Consider the following 22579-nt stretch of genomic DNA (forward strand, 5'->3'; position numbering starts at 1 on the left):
GGGGGCGGGAGCAGAGAGACAAGGAAATGCTGTCACCGCCGTTAACACGCACGTGGAGGTTTGTTAAAGGTATAGGGACTGCAGCCGCCCAGGTGGGGGGCGGGGAATGAGTCGCTGGGGGCTTGAGGGGAGTGGTCAATGTTAAGTAGCTGGCCCCTAGCAGGTGCCTGGAGGAGAGCCTAGTGCAGGAAGTAGCCCCCTGTGGGGAGAAGCCGGTGGGCTGGGAAAGGACAAATGGAAAACGGAATTAGGGGCCAGGCTCTGAGGCAAGGTGATGGGGAGACACGTTAGAACGAGGGGCAGTCCGGTTGGGGGAAGAAATTGGGGCTGGAGAGTGGGAGAGGTTGAAGTGAGTTGTGGATCACACAGGAATAGGGGCTGTGTATTGTGCGTAAGGGTATGGGGGGGGGTTCTCTGGGGTCGGGGCGAGATGCAGCAGGGTCAGGAAGAGACTGGGGGGTGGGAAGAAAGCCTGCTGAGTAGAAAGGGGAAAAGGGAAATTTGAGATCAAGCCATCCCAGACCAGAGCCGTCTTCCTTGTCCAGCTCTGAACTCCCTCTCTCTGCCTCATTTCTTTAACCCCGGGTCAGAGCATGCTGCTCCCTTTGCTCATGATTTCTCCTTTCCTGGTGCAGCAGAGTTCATGCTAGCCAGTGTTCTGGTAGATGGAAAGGTTGCCCCACCTCTCCCGGGCCTCCCTCATCTTAGCCGGGTTCCCCCCTCCTTCACGTTTTGCCCCTCCTAGGTACTTGGAGTCTAGTTCCTAGGTAATGCCAGTCATAGCTGCAGGCCAGGGGAGCAGGTGGCTGTGCAAAGCCACTTCCAGCCTGTGGACAAAGGGCTGAGACATGGAAAATCTACCAGTGCCCATTCCGGCTTTGGCCTGGCTGGGGCAGCCTTGGGTCGAGTCCTCTCTGTAGTCCCGGTTTCCACCAACATCAGGAAGGGGAGCCGCAAGAACCATCTAGGCAGGCGCCCGGGGACTGTGTCAGGTAAGGGGAACGTCCTGCCCTACCCAGGTCTTTGCATTACCAGGTGGTAAGCTTCATAAAGCCCTACATTAGATACCTATCATCTTTTATTATATAGATGTAGCTTGAGCCAAATGGAATCTGGAAGACCAATTTGCTACAATGAAATAATACATGTCTCAAGGCTTAACAATTCCACTGGTTTGATTTTTTTTTGCTGCATCGTTTTCCTCCATCTACATGACTGAGAGAGTTGACTGGACTGAGTTTCTTGTCTTTCCACATGGGAGCGTTGCTGTTCTCGGCTCCTCCCAAGCCCCTGCACTTGGACCTGTGTAAGCGTGATTAGTGCCCTTCAATACAGATGATTTGTTCACGGGGCCACACTCTTAGCACTCCTGGGCTATGCTACCCTGGACTTGGGAGACTAGGGCACCAGACTAGGATTATTTGAATAGTTTAAATAGCTTAAAGGCCAAGAGCTCAGTTAGGTATTTATTCATTCCATAGACATTTGTTAAAGACTTTTTTTTTTTTTTAGGATTTTATTTATTTGTCAGAGAGAGAGAGAGAGCACAAGCAGGGGGAGCAGCAGGCAAAGGGAAAAGCAGGCTCTGTGCTGAGCAGGGAGCCTGATGGGGGACTCTATCCTAGGATTCTGGGATCATGACCTGAGCTGAAGGCAGACACTTAACTGACTCAGCCACCCAGGCGTCCCTGTTAAAGACGACGACAATGACGACGCCTACTACTACTACTTCTCCTCCTCCTCCTCCTCCTTCTTTTTCTTCTTCTTCTTCTTCTTTTATCAGGCACTGAGCTAGGTCTGAGAATACTAAGATGAAGAAGGTGACATGCTTCCTGCCCACAAGGGGTTTGTAGTCTACAGGGGAAACAGATCTGAAGGCTGGTGGGTGACAGGTACTTAAAACAGATGCTTCTGTGAGGAAAAGGGGAGCAGAGAGGAAAGGTGTCTCCAGGAGTCGGGCAGGAAGCCTTCATAAAGGAAGGAGATATTTGATTTGTCTTATTGAGTAAGTGTTTGCCGGACGGACAATGGAACGGGCATGCCAGGAAGAGGGAACAGTGCGAATAAAGGCACGGTGTGTTGGAAATGTGGAACAAACAGCTGGGCTCTCCTAGAGCAAGATAGTGAGGTGGGCAGCAGGCCCGACTAACAGGCAGGGCTGGTGATCCGACAGGGAGAAAGGGCCAGGCTTTTAGACAACAATTCTGGCTTTTTTTTTTTTTTTTTTTTAAATCCTTCTTGCTGTTGTCAAACCAGAGTATCTAATTTCTGTTTTTTTTAAGACCAGATGGACAGAAAAAGTACTAGATTCCAACAGCCTCTCCCATCCTCGGCGATTAGCAAGGAAGTTTGCCATTCATTGCCTTTCTAGATTTTTCCCTTCTGCCTTGAAAATAATAAGTAGGCTTGTGTTGTGCTTTTCTGCCTAGTGGGATTTGGTGTCTGGATCACAAAGCAGCCCCACAGCTTGAAAGAGAGAGGGGACGGCTATGCTGCTACCGCTGAAACCCCAGCAGGGGTTTTGTCTGGGTGGGAGAAATGAATGTTTTATTGTTCCTGCTTTTTCTTAAACACTTTGCCACCCTCCTCCTTCCCCCAACTTTGTAAAATTATTAACCTTTTCTCGAGAGAGTCTTAAGTATATAGAAAATAAGTGGTAATGCTTCATCGTACAGAAGAGGCACCCTGGTTTCTCAGTATGAAACGAAAGGGCCGTGTTGTGGGGTTGGGGACTGTGCCTTGCCTGTCTTCTTCCCATGTTTTTGCCTTTATGTTTTTTTTTCTTTTTTAAAGATTTTATTTATTTATTCGAAAGATAGAGATCACAAGTAGATGGAGAGGCAGGCAGAGAGAGAGAGAGGAGGAAGCAGGCTCCCCACTGAGCAGAGAGGCCGATGTGGGGCTCGATCCCAGGACGCTGGGAACATGACCTGAGCCGAAGGCAGAGGCTTTAACCCACTGAGCCACCCAGGCGCCCCTTGCTTTTATGTTCTTAAGTCACCTTTTTGTCTAATTGTTTGGGTGAATTCTGTATTTCACTTGGATCTTAGTGACTGTGTCTGGGGACCTGGCTCTGGGGACCGAGTGGCTGGTGGGTCAGGGAGGGAAAGGCAGGGACACAGAGACGTCGAGCAACACTGCAGAAGTTGGGAGCCGGGAGCCTGGTGTGGGAGTCTGGGATGGGGCCCCAGGCGAGGGTATCACTCACGGGGATAAGCTGAGGCGCCATGGGTGGGACTGTTTGTTGAAGTGGGGCATGTTGGAGGAGGAGGTTTGGGGGAAAGGGGAAGCCGATCAGACCTGCTGAGTGTGAGGGTTTATGGGACATGCCTGTTTGGCCAGGTTTGATCATCGGGTCTGGAGCTTAGGGGAGAGGTCTAGGTTGATGAGACTGGGTTGGGCGTCGCAAGCTCCCGAGGTGGCACCCAAAGCCACGGGGGAGGATGAGAATGTCTGAGAAGAGGGCCTGGGAGAATTAGGGAGGATTGGGGGGCAGGGAGGGAAGAGGCCCAGGAAGATGGCAGTGATGCCAGTGAAACGCAACCTTTCAGGAGGCCAGTGGCAGGCCAGAGGGGTGTGCTGGGGGCCCGAGGCTCAGGCACTCTTGAGCCCCGCCTTGGGGTGCACTCAGGACACACAGAAGGGGGTACTTGGTGCTCTGCCAGCAGCTACCTGAGCCCCGAGTAGTATGGTTGTTGGGGGGCCCAGAAGGGAGCCGGGTCCTCAGAGGCTTGCGGTGGGATCTAGAGGAGGCTGACCCTTCCCCAAGCGGCCTGCTTGTGGTTGTGTGGTTAGCCCCTCTCACGACCCCTGTGTGTGCTCACGGATCACTTCCCAAATGCTTCCTTTCGTCCTTTCGTTTTCCGCCCCAGCCCTCATTAGAAGCGTCTTCCTGGGAGGGACCACATCCCTCACTGTCTCTGGCTCCTTCTCAAAATCCCTGCCAGGAAACGCTATTCTGTAATGTTTATGCATAAACTGCCTTCATTAAGCTTCTCTGTACCTGGGTGCCAGGCCTGGTGAGTGGGCCTGGGGGCCCGGTGGGGGCCGGGCTGAGTGTTTCCGTGGGCTGGAGGGATGTAACGCTTTCCAAGGCTGAGTGAGGCATTAGGGCATCAGTCCAGTCCCAGCCCTGGCTGCGTTGGTAACTGGGGCCACAGGCAGAGGGAGGGGGCCTCATGGTAGTTTCCTAGGCAGGACCCAAGGAATATGACCTGGAGGCTCCTTAGCCTTCCTTTGAGAAATCCTGGTCAGTCCTGGCTTTTGGCCTGACCCCTGGTCACTTTGCCTTTCCTCTCACTGGGGCCTGCGATGAGGCAGCGTTTGACTCCCCTGATTCAAGCCCTGATTCTCGGCCCTGTCCCACTGTGCTTTGCTTTCTTTTCAGCCACCCCTGTCCTGTAGGCCATTTTCCCAGGCTCACTTCCTGCCCCTTCCTCTCCCTCTTCCACTCTTCCACTAGGAGATCCAGCTGCCTGCCACCTGTCCCAGCAGGACTGCAGGCCCTGTAGGGACTACATCCCAGCCCCAAAGACCTTGGTCAGGTCACAGGAGGTCTCCCAAGGCAGTGAATCACCGTGTGAGGGTCCCTGGAATCCTCCGCCACGTAGACCTCAGCCACGCTCCGTTAGCCACGGGCCCCTCCTGTGTCCAGGGACCTGAGAGGCTGCGTGTGGCTCCCGGTCAGACTCAAGTGTAGGGCCTCAAAGGGCTCTGGGAAGGTGATTGTAAAGACGGACTGAGGAGTTTGAAAGAAGCCTGAGCTCTATTTGCTGCCTTACTTGTTTGTTGGTTTTTTAAAGGTGTTTTGTCTGGAATGGCCTTCAGGAGGGAGGAGCTCAGAAAGGAGGGACCCGGCCCCCTTTCCTTCCAGGCTTGAAATGCTAGTATCTGCGGTCAAAGAGCCATAGTGCTGGGATACCTGGGTGGCTCAGTTGGTTGAGCGGCTGCCTTTGGCTTGGGTCATGATCCCAGCGTCCTGGGATTGAGTCCCACATCGGGCTCCTTGCTTGGCGGGGAGCCTGCTTCTCCCTCTGCCTACCTGTTTTCTCTCTCTCTCTTTCTCTCTCTGACAAATAAATAAATAAATAAATAAAATCTTTAAAAAATTAAAAAAAAAAAAAGAGCCACAGGGCTGAGCATCATTGAGCAGACAAGAGGGAGTGGTGAGGGGTGGCCTTGGGGCAGACGACCCTGAGGAGGGAAGGGGGCAAAGGACGGTATTGGGCAGGCCAGCCCCCACTCTTGAGCTGCTGGGGGTGGCCTGCTCCCAGATTTTCAACCAGGGCCTATCGGGTGTCCTGGGGACGCCTCTGGCCTGGGGTGAGCTGGGGCTGCATGATACCATCAACAGCCCCCCCACTCCCCCCTGCCCAGCAATTCTCCAGTAAACCAGGGCTGGAGTAAGGCAGAGGAGGTGACTTGCCGCCAGTGTCCCTTCTTCCCCCGTGCCATCACCCACGCCGGGCAGAATGCGCTCTCCCACTCCCTGTCTGCCTCTGGCACCCCACGGGAGGCAGAGATAGGGCTAAGTTTTGAACCTGAGTATCTCACTGAAGAGGGGAAATCCCGAGTGCCAACAGGCATTTCTGCACGTTGGGGCCTGGCACCCTCATCACCCAAGGTTGCCCAGGAGTCGGGGAGTTTCCGCACAGGAAGCATAAAAGCATGTGACTTGGAAAAAAGTGCGCTCTTAGGAAAGGATCATTCTTTGTGCAGAAGAGCAAAGCTAAGGGGGCTATGGGGCAAAAAGTGGGCAATGTGTTAATATTCCCCTTCCTTCCACCAAATCCATCTCAGAACACAGCAACACACTTTTCCAGGAGGGAGAGACATTCCTCACGTCTCCCCCCTGCCTGTGCAGCAATGAGACGGAGGGTGGATGGAAGCTGGTCGCGGTGCCACGGTGCCAGGGGCCAGGTGTTGGGGCTGGGTCTTCCAAAGGGCTTGTGTGCGATGATCAGGGGCAGAGAACCTGTGATCTGAGGTCATAACCTTTTTACTTCTGTAGACATGAGGGTGGACTGGCTCCGAGGAAAAGCTCTTTGATTGCCAAGGCAGGCGGCCAGTGACGGAGGACAAGCAGGGAGGGAGTGGAGAGCTCAGCACCCAGCCTGGCAGGGCCCGGCACAGAGCCGCGACCCTCTCTGTATCCCCTTGAGGTGAAGAGGAGCGATTGTTAGGAGAAAGCACACACTGTTCTGTGTGACTCACTTCTCCCTTCAGCCCAGATGCTCTTCTGGCCCCGCTGGGTTTAAACACGTGCACCGATGTTCTTCTCAGAGCTCTGTGCACCACCACCGTACCCCACCCCACCCCACCCCAAAACCCCACCAAAATCGCAGAGCTGTGGCACTTGTGCTGCCCTGTCTGAGGTGGGAGACGGAAGGAAAACACAATCCGTGGCTGGGGTCCTCTCCTGGGTAAGGCTGGGTGCCCAGCCCTCCACCCTGGGAACGGAACTGCCTTTCCTCCAGACTCTCCAGCCTCCTGGAGGTGACGAAGCTGAGAGCCCTCTGGCCCTCTCTCCCCCACAGTTCTCCCTACCAGGTTCGGAGGCTGAAGCCTTCCTCCCGGGACCGGGGAGCTGAGCAGAGGAACTCACTTGCCCCGAAGGCAGGCAGTGCTGGGGCTTGGGTCTGTCGGCAGAGCGGGCGCCCACTCCCATTCCCGCAAAATGGGCTTGCAGAGCGGGAACGCCAGCCCCGGACCCTGCCCCAAGGTCCGATCCGGATGCTCTAGGGGCTCGTGCCAATGCCTGGGGTGGGGGGTCCGTGTGGCCGCTGCCCTTTTTGGGCTGTGGCCTGCATCTGCTGAGGTCAGGAGGGCCAGGTCCTTTCTTGGTCCCCGTGCGGATTGCTGGGGGAGACCGGGACTCCCTCTTCTGGAGTCCCCCTCTCCAAGCTCTCCCAGGGGAGGGGTAAAGGAAGCTGCACTGCCAGTTTGCAGATTTTGCCTCAGGCAACTAAATTTATTAGCAAGAAAAAATTTTTGTCAGCCCAGTGCTGACCAACAAAGTACATCGTTAATAAAGGATAACAAATCTGTCACTTAATTCATAAAACATACCTCAAGCAGTTACAACTAAAAATAAAGTTGGATTTTTGTTTAATTTAAAAGCCTCAAAAATAACAAGCAATATGTTTTTAAACATGTAGTAGACACAATTGTCCATTATACAATATACACTGTACACAAGGAGGGCTGGGGCCGGCAGGGTTGGGATGAGGGGGAGAGGGAAGAGGATCAGGAGGTGAAGGTGTTTTTATCTGAATCCAGATTCGAGTTGAAATGCTGTGTCATTTAGAAAAGAGAATTGCTAGAGTGAGAAAAAAATCCGTATGCTCTTCATTGCCCCCCAAACCCTAAACTGAAGCAGGCGTGGGGGAGGTGAGTAACGAGGACAGGAAGAAGGGAGCAATTAAATAAAACTTTAAAGCACACACAATACACAGTGTTCATCATCTGAAGTAGAGTATAAGGCAACGTTCTCCATAGAAAAAGAGGGCATCGGTGGGTAGCTTGACTTTTTAAATAGAAAGTTGGAATGTGCTGGAGGAGAGCTGTGGCAGGGCTGGGCATGTGGAGTGGAGGCAGCCCCGTGAGCCTCTCCGGGGGAGGGGGAGTGCCAGTGGTGCCTTGGGTGCAGGATCCCAGGGCATCCGAGGTGGTTGGCGGGGCTGGGGAGGGATAGGGGCGGGGAGAGAGACATGGCACAATGCGACTCCGGCAGTGTTGGGGGGAGAGGACTGGGGGGCTCACTTTGCTCCTCGACGGAGTGAAATTCATGTTTTTCCTTTGGAAATAAGGGTTCCCACTCGTCCTGGTTTAGAACGTCTCATTGGGCACGGCCAACGTCCACGGTCTGGGCAGGCCGGGAGCTCGAGGTGAGAGGGGAGGGCCAGGGTGGAGCCAAGGGGCTTGAGAGGGAGGCGAGTGCGGGGCAGCGGAGCCCCTTCCTGGGGGGGACAGTCGCAGAACAGAAGGGAGGGGCCCAGGGCAGCCCGGGGACCTCCTTTCCACCAGGGGCCCAGGCAGGACGCAGATGAGGGACTGAATCCCAGCTAGGTTGGCCTTACAAGTTCTTCGTGACCAGGTGGGTCTTGTAATGCTTGGTGAGATGGTCACTTCTCATGAAGCGCTTCTGACACTGGGCACACTCGAAACGTTTGTCCCCTGGGAAGACAAGACGCACGTCACTCAGAGCCCACGTGCAGACACGGTCCCAGCAGACAAGGGAGTCCGTGTGCGGTGTGAGGGGCACCCTGTAAAGTTGGCCTTGACACCCTGTTCCACCCGCCTCCTGCTTACGCAGCTGCTCCCTAGGGTCTACTCCCCCAAACCCTTTGGCAGTTCTCATATCTCTGTGCCCCCGAGTGATGTCACTTCCGCATCTCCTTTGACGTCACTTTCCGCATCACCCCTCCTCCCCTGCCTGAAACCGCTGGTCCCTGCACCTAGGGAAGGCTGTCATCTGCTTCCTTCTGATCTCCATCCCTGTGACTAACCCCGGCTCCCTGTCTTCCCCTCCTAGGAAAGCCCCATTCCTCGCTGATCTGCCAGCTGCTGTTCTGAGTGTTGACTCTTTGGCCCCTGTGGGGGGTTGGATCCCCCCCGCATCGGCCAGAGGCTGTAGTTTTGGGTCGTGTGCCCCATCCCCAGGACAGCAGTCCCAGGACAAGGGTCTGCTCACGGAGGCCCTCGCTCTAGCAGTGGTTCTCAAAGTGTGTGCTGGGGGCCACCGGAGATACCAGCAGTGGTGTTTGGTGGGAGATGGACAAACATTTTTCTGTTTTATAGGCCTGTATTTATTTGCCAGTGCATTAAAACATGTGACTATGATATCAAGCCCACAGGGTCAAACACATGGCACTGGACACAGATGAGTAAAAATGGTGAAACAATGCGCAGGAAATCATTTGGTAAATAACAGAGGAAAGGCAGTGTGGAAAAGTGACCAGAAGTGTGGCCTGGGAACCAGAGGGCCTGGGTTGAACCCAGCTCCATCAGTCACTGGCTGGGTGATGCGGCCACCTCTCTAGGCCTCAGTAGAATGGGTGCACTCAAAGAGCCCTCCCCACAGAGTCATTCTGAGGGTTAAATGAGTTCTTGGGTTATAAGCACCATACAATGCTGGCCCTCTACGTCAGAGCTTGTTGAGTAACTATGTGGTGAAGTCGGGGCCGCTGGGGCAGGTAAATGGCCTCCGCTTGGGAAATACTGCCATAGAGGGCTGGCTTGAAAGAATTTCCTGGGTCATCCTGCCCCCCCCCCCCCCGAGAAGAGTCTGCAGGTCGCGCTCAGTGGGGCAGCCCGTCGGCAAGGCCAGGAGCCGGGGTGCTGCTGAGGGCAGCGAGGGGGTGCGGGCGGCTCACCTGTGTGCGTGCGGGCGTGCCGCTGCAGCTCATCGCTCCTGGTGAACCTCTTCCCACAGAAGAACCAGTTGCAGACAAAGGGCCGCTCGCCGGTGTGCAGGCGCACGTGGGCCCGCAGCAAGGATGTCTTCCGGAAAGTCTTGCCACAGTCGGGGATATGGCACACGTGCTTCTTCTTGCCCTGTTCTCCAGACCTGGGAATTGGGTTGAGGGGAGGGGCCGGAGGGAGCGGGAAGCCGAGAAAGGGAGGAGGTAGAAGATGGAGCCAGGACAGGACGGAGAACAGATGCAGAGGTCAGGTTCAAGGGCACAGGAAGGGTGAGGAGGACAGCCCTTTCCCATCTGTGTCCCAGAGGAGGGCTGGGGGATCGGGGCACGTGCCAGGCTGGTGGTCTGGACCACCCCCGCCCCCACGTTACCTCTTGTCCCCGTCCTTGCAGTTGGGACACGTGCAGGCCATGCGGCGCCGCTTCTCCCCGGGCTGGGCCTCCCCCGCCAGGGCCTGCTCCATCTGCAGCTGGATCTGCGTGGGGCTCAGCCCGCTGATGGTCAGGTTGTTCCCGGAGACGTTCTGCACCGTCAGCTGCTGCTGCCCTGTTGGGGGGGTGGGGGGCATGGAGTTGAGGGTACGGAAGCCAGACACCCGTCTGCCCACGATAAAGGGCATCGTGGGGGCAACTCCTATTTCTGTGAGGCTCTACTGTGCCACATATGGTTTTCGAGGCTTCAGATGTATTAACTTGCTTAACCTTACCAACTCCGTAAATCAGACACCATTATCCCTCGTTTACAGCTGAGGAACCTGAGGCTCAATAACATATCAAGGCCAGAGCTAATCATTGGTAGGACTTGGATCTGAACCCAGGCGTTTGATGTCAGTTGGTGTCCTGAGTGACTACCCTGCCTGGGTGACTTCAGTGCGGAAAGCTCCTGTCTTGGCTTGGCTTGGAGTGTTTCTTGGGAAACTCCTCCAAGCTCAGGCCCTCTTCAGACACCAACTCTGCTCCCAGGAAGGTGTCCAGGGATTTTTGGTACTAAGAGTGAGAAACCAGGACAAAATCAAGTCCTCTCCGACTTGCATAAGGCCATTCCCAAGCAGGGGGAGTGTGACTGACCTAACACTGGTGTCTTTCCGAGTGGAGGCATCCCATGCCCCAACCCAGACGCACAACGTATAAGTGCACACACTTACACAATGGGTAAGTAAACGCATTTGTAAGGATGGAGAGAGGAGATGCAGAGAGCTCCCACTACCTTGAAAAGTGCTCTTTGCCCAGTTAAAGAACACCCAGCTAAAGCGCAAGGAACCATTTTTGCTCCGTAGCTACAATGTTCCCTTGCTTATGTGCAAGGCGCTTCCGCATTGTAAACACTATCAAGTGTTACTACCAAACCGAAGTGCAGCACAAGCCATTCCCACTGCCGAAGACTCCATCCTCTCCTTCCCACCTTAACTCAAGGCTGTCTCCTTCTAGAAGCCTTCTTTCAAGTTCCTTTATCTGGAACCTCCCCTGAACCTCTCTCTCAGGTCTGTACCAAACCAATCTGCATGGGCAGGTTAGCTGGAGAGCTTTCCTGAGTACATCTTACTTCTCCATTATACTCAAGACCTTCAGCTGTCGGGTGGGGCCAACGCGTCTTAAATGATCTCACTGGGATCCTTACGGTTTTAAGGACCAAGCAGACATACTCTTAAGCTAGAAGGGGCCAGGCAAATGATGGGCAGTGTCCTTGCTATGGTGACTGGGAACCCCAGGCTGGCCCACCGTTCTCATGGGTGGAAAACACGAGCCAGCTGCCCACACCCTGGCTCAGGGGCCCCCCCCTCACCGCCGGTGTTGGTGATGGTGACAGGCACGCCCTGGACCTGGACCCCGTTGATGTTGATGGTCTGCATGGCCTGGGCTGCTGCTGCCAGCTGTGCTGCATTCAGGCTGATGATGCTCCCAGCGGGGGCGATCTTTGGCAGGGGGCGCTCTTTCCGGAGAATTGCGGCTGAGTGCTTTTTGCTGGTCCCGCTCAGATGGGGAGCACGGGATGCCGGGCTGCTACAGGTGGTGGCAGAGGTGGCTGCAGCTGTTGTCGGGGTGCTGTCCTGGACAAGGACTGTCTGCACCTCACCGGAAGGCGTACGGATGTAGACCTGGAAGGGCGGGAGCAAAAGGGTCAGTGCCCCAGGATAGACCGGGCCTCCCACTCCCCCGGTACCTTTGAATGCAGTGTCAACCCCCCCCCCCAGCACCACCCAAGAGAGAAGTGGGGGAGCCTCTCGGTCCACCCAAGTCTCTTCTGACTGGCCCAGACCTACATTCACGCTGCTGATGGCATCCCCATACTGAGGTAGCAAATGCTGATTGTTGACTGGAAACCAAACGTTGAATTTTTTTTTTTTTTTCCCAAACGCTGAATTTACTTAGCATGGAAAGATACAATGCCAGCCCTCAGAATTAGAGAATTAGAAGGCACTGAAATGGTAATGTTACAAAAGATGCACCGTGAATGACCATCAAATGAAAACAGCTCTTAGGGGGCACGATCAATGAGAAACAGTTGTCCTCCACCTCAGACTGGCAAAGATGGAAAAAGAAAATATAATGCTCACTGTTGGTGAGACAGCAGGGAAACAGGCACTCACTCTTCCATCAGGAGCAGGAGTGTGAGGTGGTCTGGGCTCGCTGGAGGGAAATTTGGGAATGTGTCTCAAAAGGCGTCAAGATATGCATGTTAGAGCCTGAATGGGACGAAGAGGGCTTGTGTGGGGCAGTGATGACAGCGGCGAGGAACGAGTGGGCCGAGGACATGTCCATGTGGGAGAGCTGAGATCCAGAAAGGAATATATTGAGGCTAAAGGAAGCAAGGTTTCTAACCATCAGAGAAGAAGTTTCCAGATATGGAAAGGGAGAAACTAGAATGAAGTGTGTGGCACTAGACAAGTATTAGAGGTACTGTGGAAACTCATGGGTTTCAATATGAAGAGAGAGATATGTGTGTGTATATGTATATATGTATATGTATGTATATGTGTATATGTAGGTGTACATGTATGTGTCCACACCTGTATCTACCCACCCAGGTACACTTATGGGTGTACACTTATGTGTGTACATATATGTGCATGTGTATTTGTATTAGTTCTTGGCTGTGTCCGGTGAGAAGGGCTGGGAGCAACAACACCCCAGGGGCAATGAGCTCGCCCAGCACTTGGGTCTTTGCTTCTAAATATCATGCTCCACTAAAGGGAACCAAGGCTTCTTGGAGAAAAGAGCTCATGCCAGGTTTGGGGGCAGAGAGAGTACAAGAAAAGCTTGGAACACCTGTGGTACCAGCAAGTAAGAAGGTCCTCAAGGAACGGGGGTAACACGGGAAAAGGACACAAGAGCCAGCTTGAGGGGGCGCCCACTAGTGGGTCAAATGGGGATAACCTGAACATCAAAACCATAATACTAACAGATTACAACCCACCGCATAAAATGGAAACCTAACACTCCCTGTTCACCTAAATAAACAAATGGAGAAGAGAAAGACAGACTTAAACGACTGTCATCCCACTCTCCAAGAAGAACGGTCGATCCCAAGGCTGGGGCTGAGAAATACAAAGAGCGAAGCACTGACGCCTGCCACAACAGGGATGAACCCTGAAAACACTATTACTAAGTGAAAGAAGTCAGTTGCAGCAGATCACCTACTGTCAGATTCCGTTTAAACGAAATGTCCAGAATAGGCATATGCACAGAGACCAAAAAATGGATCCGTGGGTGCCAGGGGAGCTGGGGGGGGGGGAGGAGGAGGGACTACTAAAGGTACAGGATCTCTTCTAGGGTGATGAAAATGTTCTCAAATTAGACAGCAGGGATGGGTTTATAACTCTATGAATATACTAAAACCCACTGAGTTGTACACTTTAAAAGGGCAAATTTCATAGCATGTGAGTATCTCAAAGCTGATTTAACGAACAATGACAAAAAAAGGTGGGAGTAAGCCAGGGGATACAGAGGCCAACCTCGAAGCCCTCCAAATGGCTGAAGCCGGAACAATGTGAGCAATAAAGTGAATAACATGGTCCTGGATTATAACCCAGGGTATAAAATAAATACACATGAGCCCCTACTGCTATAAATAAATGACCAAAAAAGTAAACTGAGCAAGGAAGAAAAAACCTTCTCATGATAGAAGAATTCCAAGTAATATAATGTACTTTCTCTTTCAGGATGGAGAGTTCAATCCCCACCCCAGAAGATGGGAGACTTAGCAACGCCCTTCCGAAGAACAGAGAAAGGGAAAAATACAACTTTCAAATAAGATCAACCTGGCAAACACGGCCTTAACCAGCGCTGAAGGTTAACATCAGGGACGGGGTGTCACCAGGACATCGTGGATAGCACGTGCCCCTCATATAATGTGGGAGGGCCATCTCACCTCTGTAGTATACTTTCCGAAAGCCCATAACCCCGGAGTGGGGGACAGTCTGTAGGATACTTGACCAATACACCGCAGGACTGTCAAAATCATGGAAAACAAAAGCTATCACCTGAGGTAACTGGGGAGACATGCCCACTGAGTGCAATGTGGTATGTGGACCAGGTCCTGGACCAGAAAGAGGACATAAATGGAAAAGCTGGTGATGTCTAAATCGAGCGTGGAGCAGGTTAACAGTCATGTGCCAATGTCAGCATCTTCATTTTGACAAAGGTACCTGGTCACATACAATTATTAACAATGGGGAAACCAAGAGAGAGGGAAACACACGGTCTGCACTACCTTTGCACCCTTTCTGTAAACAGAAAGTTCTTCTAAAACGAAACATTAACTTTAAGAAAATATCATAAGAAAAGATACTAAAACAAGTGGGAAAAAGTCTGATGAGGAATGGGATATTCACATCATGTCAAAGTACCTCCCTACAAAACACTAGTTAATTACAAAGAAAAAAAGGTGCAGAAATCTGGCGAACATCACTCTGTCACCAGTACTGAGACAAACCGAAATCACGCACCCCTTTGGGTACAGTGAGAACGCAGTATCCTGTCTGCAATATTTCTGAAAAACAAAACAAGACAAAACAAAACAACCACAACCCACATGTCATGAGGAAACATCATATAACCTAAACTGAGGAACATATTCCAAATAACTGGCCTGTAGCCTTCAAAAGTGTCAAGGTTGTGCCCATCAAGTGAAGACTGGGCAACGAAAGACACTGGCATGTTTCATTGCCAGTTTCCTAGGTCTGATGGTTGTACTGTTGTCATGGAGAATGTCCTTGCATGTAATGATGAGACACGTTCTATTAACATTTGCAAGTCACAGGGATTATGGTGGTAACTTACACTCCGATGACCCAGGAGCAAAGTTATTTGTTAAAAAAAAAACAAAAACCCTGCTGTGATTTCAATTAGGGTTATTTTTAATTCCTGGGTTGTCTGGGACTGTGTTTCTCAGTTAAAAGCAAAGAAACAAACGTCCTGTTATCTCTTAATTAATAGATCAATCTCATTGTGCCTTTTTTGCATATCACTGCTATTTTCTGTGTATCTGAAGTTTTTGTCACTAGAACATTTTTTGTTCATAATATAGAGCAGGGGTCAGCAGACTTTTTCTATGAAGGGCAGGCAGTAAATATTTTAAACTCTGTGGGTCACGATGAGGTCTCTGCCTTGTAGTGCGAAGGCAGCACACGCGGGCATTCCAACGTCTGCATTCCAGTTTAGCTTTATTTACAAAAGCAGAAGAGTGGGCCAGGTCTGACCTCAGGCTGTGGACTGCCCATCTCTGATACAGCATATAATGCCTTTCTAAAACATGTGCATAAGCTTTGCCCCACTCTGAGGAATTTAGTTAGCTGTAAGATTATTAACTGTAGTATCATTTGTGTGATATGCAGCACTTCAGGATATTAGAAAACTGTGTCATCTTTACAAAATAATGTCGTAGGTAAAACTTTCTGTGTATGTATGATTATTTCCTTAGGAAGACCTGGGTTTAAGCCCTGCCTCCATCAATCTCAAGATGAGGGCCGACCCCAGGGAAGGGAGGAGAGGTACCACCAAGGATATGCACAGAAGCCGCCATCACCTGAGTTCCTCATCTGTAAGGTAGGCCTGGTAATGGAACCTCATAGGAATTCTAGTAAGTAAATTAAACAATTTAAAGAAAAACACTTGGCAATACAGAATATGCCAGGAGGGAGGAGGCATTACAGGGCAGGCCTCAGATTTTCCTCCTCTGTGACTTCCTTGTCCACAGCTCAATCTCATTTCCACCCCGAAGAGGACACAACTCCCCACTGTCACTCACTGTGATGCTTCAGTTCTCTCTCCAAACAACTGGATTATAAATTCCTCAACGGCAGGAGCTATGTCCTTATATTTTAAAAGATCCTTAACAACCACCACCACCACCACTACCACCACCTTGAAACAGTAGGTCAACGTGAAAAGTGGAAAAGAGCGTGGGGTTTGAAGTCAGAAATTTGAGTTGAATCCTGGCTTTTGTCATCCGTGCCTCATAAGCTCTTGGATACTTCCTGAGTTCCAGGTTCTTCATCCGCAACATGGGCATCATCTCTGCCATTTACTAGGCATACACAAGGAATAAAACTGCCTCACAGAGCCAGATAGGTTCTAGAGTAATCCAGCACCTTCATCTAAGCCCCCAATAAGAATATTCTTACTGAATTATTAACATCCCAGATGAATCTAGTGTCAGTGCTCCTGCCATCAAGCTGGGCTGTGTCTTCCTATTTTTTTCCTTGCCATTAACAATGACCGGAAATTGTCTCCTTTGTTTTCTTGCTTTAAATCAAATTCTACAGTTTTGACTGAGATTTGTTTCATTCTTGCTACTTGCTGAGTCTGTAGTCCTATCGTAAAAAGCAGATTTTATTATTAAAAAGTCTATATCTGCCCCCACCCACCCTCCAAAAAAGACTTCCCCCCAAAAAGAAAAAGCGGACCACGGTACAGGTGTATAGGGACGTCTCATCTGATTTTTAAGGATGCACTGTCTAGAACCGTCTGAACCCAAGAGACCCCGTGTGTCGGTGGAAATGGCCCCTCACTGCCCACCCCAGACATCACGGACTCCTAGCACTCAGGTCAGCCCGGATGCATCTGCAACCTGTTCCGAGCAAGCCCAGGGGGAACAGAGTGTGAGCAGGAGGCAGGCGCAGAGGGTGCGAGTGGTACCTGAGTAGGCGTGGGCTCAGCCGCCTGGATCTGAAAGTTCTGGGAGGGCTTCTGGGGGACGGTGGGAAGGGTGGCAGATGCCGCCTGCACCACCCGCAGGGCCTGCTGGGGGATCTGCACCACCTGCTGCTGCTCGGCCTTGGGGGGCACCACCTGCACCTGCTGGACCACAGCTGGCTGGCCGCCCCCGGGGCTCTGAACAATGAGCAGATTGTTTCCCGCCTGGATGATGTTGTCCGCGGTAGTCTCGATCAGCACCGTCTCCACCTGCTCGGCCACGGCCACGGGGGGCTGGGAGGCAGGGAGACTCTTCTTCCTGGCTTTCTTGTTAGTCTTAGACAGCGGGGTGGGGGGGCTCTCCGTGAGGAGCTGAGTGGTGGCCCCGGAGTCGCTGGTGTTCACAAGGCTGTTGACGGGGAGAGTGAGGGTCACGTTGCCGCTGCCGCCCGTCAGCTTCACCACGTTGGCCCCGCTCTGCACAGGGGCAGTGGTCGTACTCGACTTCTGGACGGGGGCTGGCTTGATGGGGACGGGCTTGTGACTGGATGGTGAGGGGGTGATGATGGCTTGGCTAGTGCCGGGGATGATCTGGATCTGGCTGGTGAGACCAGGCTGGACCTGGATGGTCTGGGAGTTGCTCGCCTGTATCTGCGGGACAGCCTGGTACTGGATATTGGCACTCGATCGGGTCCCTTTGTTGATCACAGTGGGGTTCTGGATAGCGAACACCAGCTGCCCCCCAGGGTAGGACGCACTCAGTTGTGACCCCTGAATCTGAAGGATGTTTCCTTTGGAGGACAAGATTCCAAAGCTATTCTTGCCAGGACTGAGAGGGAGAGGGGCAGGTTTGATGGGGACGAGTTTCCGTGGTGTGGGCTGGGGGGGAGCAGGAGGCGTCACCGCAGCTTCCACAGCCGGAGGGCCGATTTTGCTACATGTTGCGGCCAGCAGGGCTAGAGGAGATGGCTGGGAATCCTGCGGGAGAACAAGCGGAGGAGAGGTGAGCCGGGAACCTGCTGCCCAGCCACCCCCTCTGCCCTTTGCGGTCCTCTCCTCTCGGCAGGCTCTCTGCCACCTCTGTGGCAGGCACAGTGCCGACATCATTCCCTTCCCTGCTGGCTCCTCTTTCTCTGCAGGAGAGAGGGTAGGCAATGTCTTTCTCAGGAAGGAACTCTCCAGAAGGCCCCATGACAGGGTGAATGAACACCCTTACTTCCCACCAGCCTTGTGTCTCAGGGGGTCACGGAATTAACCTCAGCTCTCAGGCAGAGGTCCGCTGGCCCATCACAGGGGTTAAGGGGCCCCCGATTCCTCAGCTGAGGAAGGACTGAACGGGGACAGAGGGAAAGAGGAAGGAAGACAGGTCACGGGAAGAATAAACACTTTGGTAAAGTGGGGAGGGCTGCTCTTTCGAGGCGACCAGGACAGAGCCTCTGGAGTGTAGGGACACAGCCTCTTTTATGGTCAGTGGGTGTGGTGGAAGGGACCTTGAGTTTAATCCTGCTTTGCCCCCCGACTCAGCCGTGCCACCTCCAGTAAGTGGCCCTGGCTTCTCAGTTCAGAAACAACCGAGCCTTCCCGGTTCAGCAAGCCGGGACAGAGTTTCCAGCTGTGGTTTGCTGTCACCTTCAGCGAGTGCCCCCAGCCCTCAGCGCCCGCTGCCCGCTCACCTGGGTGGTGGAGGCGGCAGGCTGCAGGTAGTCACTGGGACTGACAGCGGCAGTGGCAGCCATGCTGGTCTGTGGATCTGTTGGAAGAAAAGACAGACTAATGCACACGATGCACCCACGGAACCCAGGCCCCCTGGCCTCAGATCCTCTCTGTGCCTCTCTCTGATGCTGCTTCTCTGAGAGGTTAACCTTTCCTCACACCTCCCTACTCAGGGTTAGCAACCCTACATCTTGTTCAGTGGATGACCTCTGCTCTCCAATGACCTGTCCGACCCGGGCTGTGAGGGCAGCTGGTCCCGTCCCAGCCATCACAAAGCCTGGGAGAACGCAAACATCCCAGACTTTGCCAAGGCCAGCTTCAGTGACCTAATGGAGCTGTCTCTGCGGGGTACTGCTGACTCTCTCTAGCTAGGTCGGAATCCTTATTTGGTGGGCAGCAACGCAGGTTAATCCTCTAGTTCTAACCCAAGCTTCTTGCTCACTCCTGCTCTAGCCGGAAGCCAAGTCAGCCTGGGAAGGAAGCGTCTCTCAGCCGGGATCCCTGACAAGGACCCGCCTGCTCCATGGGGAAATCTTAGGTACTATACGCTTGGCCTTCACCACAAAAGCCCCGCCGCCCAGGTAATGGTCTTCAGCACATGGGTAACCACTTTAAGTGAACTTCTGTAGGATAACAGGTACAGCCCCAAAGGCTTCACCAAGACTAGAACTGAATATAATGAGAAGAATGAAAATAGAGTAAATTCTATTTTTGTTAAATGTGTACATATTTCTAGATGTGAATACAGCAGGAAAAGTCTTTGAAAATGCTGAACTGCTAAAACCCATTATTTTGGGGGGGGGGTAGAATTTTGCTTGACTTAAAGAATTTTTTATCCTGGTTTTTCTGGATTTTCTCATTTCCCCACCACCAATATACTCTATTCTGCCTTTTTTTTTTTTAATAAAGAAAAATAAAGAAGGTTGAGGAAGTAATGAAGGGAATCTCTACTCTGAACTTAAATCTGATACAAGAGAAATAGAAGTAAAATGGAAATCCTGAGAATTTGGGGGCAGAATCTATGCCATCTTGTAGTTCATCAATCATCAGGCACTGAGACTTGCATCCGAAACCTTCGGAAGGTAGCTTTTGGGAAGTACAGAAAACAAGGTTATTATTTCAGAGAAATAAACTGTGTAAGAAGCCAAAGGGTAGCTCTGGACAAAATCGTATAGGGAAGATCCTGAAATATGACAGACACTGATCCTTGGCAAAATCCGAGAACACATGAGCAAACAGCACACTACAATTCCTGGAGGAAACAGTGACCGTAAGGAATAACCACGGGGCTGCAAAAGTGGAGTCACGCTGTGTCATGGGGTTTCGCGTGGATATGTCAAGGGGAAAGTACAGACTGTGGTCTTTATTTCAACAAGGTATCTGACTGACATCTTCATAATATTCTTAAAAGAATGTGAAGGGGAAAAAACTGCAGGCAGGATGGTCTCATTTGGGGGCTAAGCCCGATGTGCCTCCCCCTCAAAGGGCTGGGATCTGTGCATCTTAAGGGATCTGCTGCTGCCAGGGCAGCCAGGGCGTCTCAGACTGCGGGGGGCATCCCAGGGCGAGGGTCTGCAGGTTCTCCTTGGAGCCGTGTGCTTTTTCTGCCAGAATGTTTTTTTCTTGTGTTATCACAAGAAAACGAACATCTTTTGAAAACGAACATCCGCTGGGTGACTGCTCTTTACCAAGTTTTGTGTGTTTTGGGGCCGGGGTGTGTGTGTGTGTGTGTGTGTGTGTGTGTGTGTGTGTGTGTGTTTACAACTGTACCGGTGCCCAGTGGCACCATGGACTGCGTGGGCTAATTAAGACAACTTAATTCTGCATGTTTAACTCATGCTATATTTGTGCAAAGTGAGGGATGACGGCTCTCAAGGAGCGTGGCAGGAGTGTGCCGCTTGGCACGGGACACTGCAGGGTAGGCGTGCGAGAAACTCAAGCAGCCTGAGTGTCAAGTTGGCAGTGCTTATGCTGACAACAGTGATACGGATTCATTCATTCAAATGTCATCCGCCCAGAATGGGGCTGTTGCTGGGACTTTTCCTGGCTTATCTGGTAGTTCCTTAATTTTATAGGAGCTGGATCAATGAGCTGATAAACAGATTTGCGTGCATAATTAAGTAAAGTTGCAGCATTATAATGGAAACGATCTAAGTTGACTCAAAAATAGTTTTCCTTTAGAGCCCTGGCATTCCAACCATGTAGACCACGAACCACAGTTATAAAAACAGTTTACATGAGGACCCAGTATGTGCACACCCACACGCTTCCCTGTCCTGTGCTCACGCGGTGAGTCTCCTGAAATACAATCTGCCCTTACTATGTGTGATAGGCTCGGGTATTTTTCTACTCTACTTCGTTTTTTTAAATGCTAGTAGTGACTCACTCAATTGGTTCTGTGCCCTAGAGAATGGAAAATGTGGCTTTAGAGTAGCCGATCCACTACCCAAGCTTGGAAAACCAGGCGAAGACCAAGCAAAGTTCAACTCGCAGATGTCACACAACAGAGAAGGATGATAATAAGAGCACTGTCGGTGTGAGGGTTCAGAGAGATCTTTAAAAACTAGTAGGTGCAGTGCTTTGGAGCACAAAGCTCCAGACCTAAATGAGAGTTGGGGCCATGCCGTCATCCGTCGGGTGGCTGGGGCACCCCTCTCAGGCTGTGCCATCTACAGGACACAGGGAACAGCACCCTCCTGGGATCCTGGCAGGCGTCAATAATTACTACAGAGGCAGCGAGCACACAGTGGGTAATCACTAAATAGTGGTTTAAACTTTGAAGTTGAGTACATCCTGCACTTGGGGTAAAAAAAAAAAAAAAAAAAACCTCGCATGCATATAGGACAGAACAACAGAGCTTAATAGTGGTTCTGTGAAAAAGCCCCAGTGGGTTTGACTCAAAGCTAAACACGAGACAAGAGAATCTAGATGTGGCTGCCAAAACTCTACTGCAATTTTGGGATTGCATTCCCAGAAAGTTCAATCATGGAGGAATAAAAAAATCGTCCTAGTGTGTTCTGCACATTTGGGTCACATCTGGAGTGTCAGGTTTCGTTCTGAGGGATATTTTGAAAGGGGCATTTTCAGTTGGAGCTTGTTCAGAGGACAGCAGCAATGGTGTGCCAGGACTAGTGAGACCCACGAGGGCATTCATCCCATCCGTGGTTCAAAGACTTCATGAAGGGTGGAGACGTCAAGAAGGCAGACTCTGAGGTGCCTGGCTGGCCCAGCAGATAGTGGGTGTGACTTCTGATCTCGGGGCTGTGAGTCTGAGCCCCATGTTGGATGCAGAGTCTGCTTTAAAAAGGCAGACTGCAGACTAACAGAAGGGAAAACTTTGAAAAAATGGCATCAGTTGCCTTTTGAGGTCATGTTCTCCCTTTTCTGTATCGTTTAGACAGAGGCAGGATGTGTGTCTCTGCTGGAGATGGGAGGTCTAGATGGGGTGGGAAGCAGAACTAGATGATCTTTAAGATTTTTTAAAAATTCTCAGACCATGTTGCTGTTAAAAGCACAAGCTGAGTTAGTTGCGGCCAAGTCTGGGAAGGGAAGCCAGGGGCTCTCCCAGGAGGCGCCCCTGGACTCAGGTTCCCTTAGCTAAAATGGGGGACTGACCCTCCTGCAGATACCTTCCGCTAAGGAAATAGAAGGGCACAGAGCAGGGTGCAATGAAATGAAAACGGGCCTCATGGTTTTTCACTCAACTCCCTTTCCCATCTTCCTTTCTCCTCCTGCAGGCGTCCTTACCCTGGACTCAAACAGTTTAGAGATGGGGCTGGGATCAGAGCGATTCTTCAGTTAGAAGTTACAGCAACATTTACTGAAGCAAGCGGCCAGAACTGCTGGGGCTGACATTGTACCTTTTCTGTTTGGTTTCATTTTCCTCCCCATCTGGCTCCTGAAATAACTCTCTAGCTCTCAAACCAATGTTTGTAAGTATCTCTCCGAGTGTCCCTCTGAGCTTTGCGGCCCCTGGGTCTCCCTGTCATTGCAGAATTATATCCGGGGATTAACCATGAAAGGGAAAAAAGCAGCATTTCCAGTTGGGTGTTTGAAAATGAAAAGTGGTTAGAAGGAGCATAGATACATAACTGCAAGACTGTGATCAAAGGCACTTTGAACCTCATTAATTTGGAACTTTGTATTTAAGCGTGTAATTTGGACATAAATCGTGCTTAAATTTTTCTTCGTCCTATTCACAGCGAGGCTAACTAGTGTATGAAGACTGCAAAGGGACCCCTGGGCATCATCACGTAATTGTTTTATGCCACTTCTACCATTTTAACTGTTACTGTATTTGCTTTTAACAGT

General features: G+C 51.5%; 1 protein-coding gene and 1 long non-coding RNA gene across 3 annotated transcripts in view; one reads left to right on the top strand and one right to left on the bottom strand.

Moving 5' to 3' along the window:
* LOC308357422 lies at positions 1 to 21074 on the top strand. Its single transcript, XR_013968198.1, has 4 exons — positions 1 to 69; positions 13582 to 14063; positions 15342 to 15466; positions 18722 to 21074. It is a non-coding gene; the product is annotated as an uncharacterized lncRNA (long non-coding RNA).
* Positions 6945 to 22579, bottom strand: part of SP2 (Sp2 transcription factor) — a 24572-nt gene continuing 8937 nt past the window's right edge. For both annotated transcript variants that reach the window (XM_080826981.1, XM_080826982.1), the window contains 6 exons: positions 18229 to 18305; positions 16559 to 17533; positions 11205 to 11517; positions 9794 to 9968; positions 9375 to 9568; positions 6945 to 8175 (listed from right to left, as the gene is read on the bottom strand). In XM_080826981.1, the coding sequence (XP_080683107.1) occupies positions 8075 to 8175; positions 9375 to 9568; positions 9794 to 9968; positions 11205 to 11517; positions 16559 to 17533; positions 18229 to 18305 (1835 nt within the window). In that variant the 3' untranslated portion in view covers positions 6945 to 8074. The remainder of the gene's footprint in view (positions 8176 to 9374; positions 9569 to 9793; positions 9969 to 11204; positions 11518 to 16558; positions 17534 to 18228; positions 18306 to 22579) is intronic.

This window comes from Martes martes, assembly GCF_963455335.1.
Source record: "Martes martes genome assembly, chromosome: 16".
Classification (NCBI taxonomy): Eukaryota; Metazoa; Chordata; class Mammalia; order Carnivora; family Mustelidae; genus Martes; species Martes martes.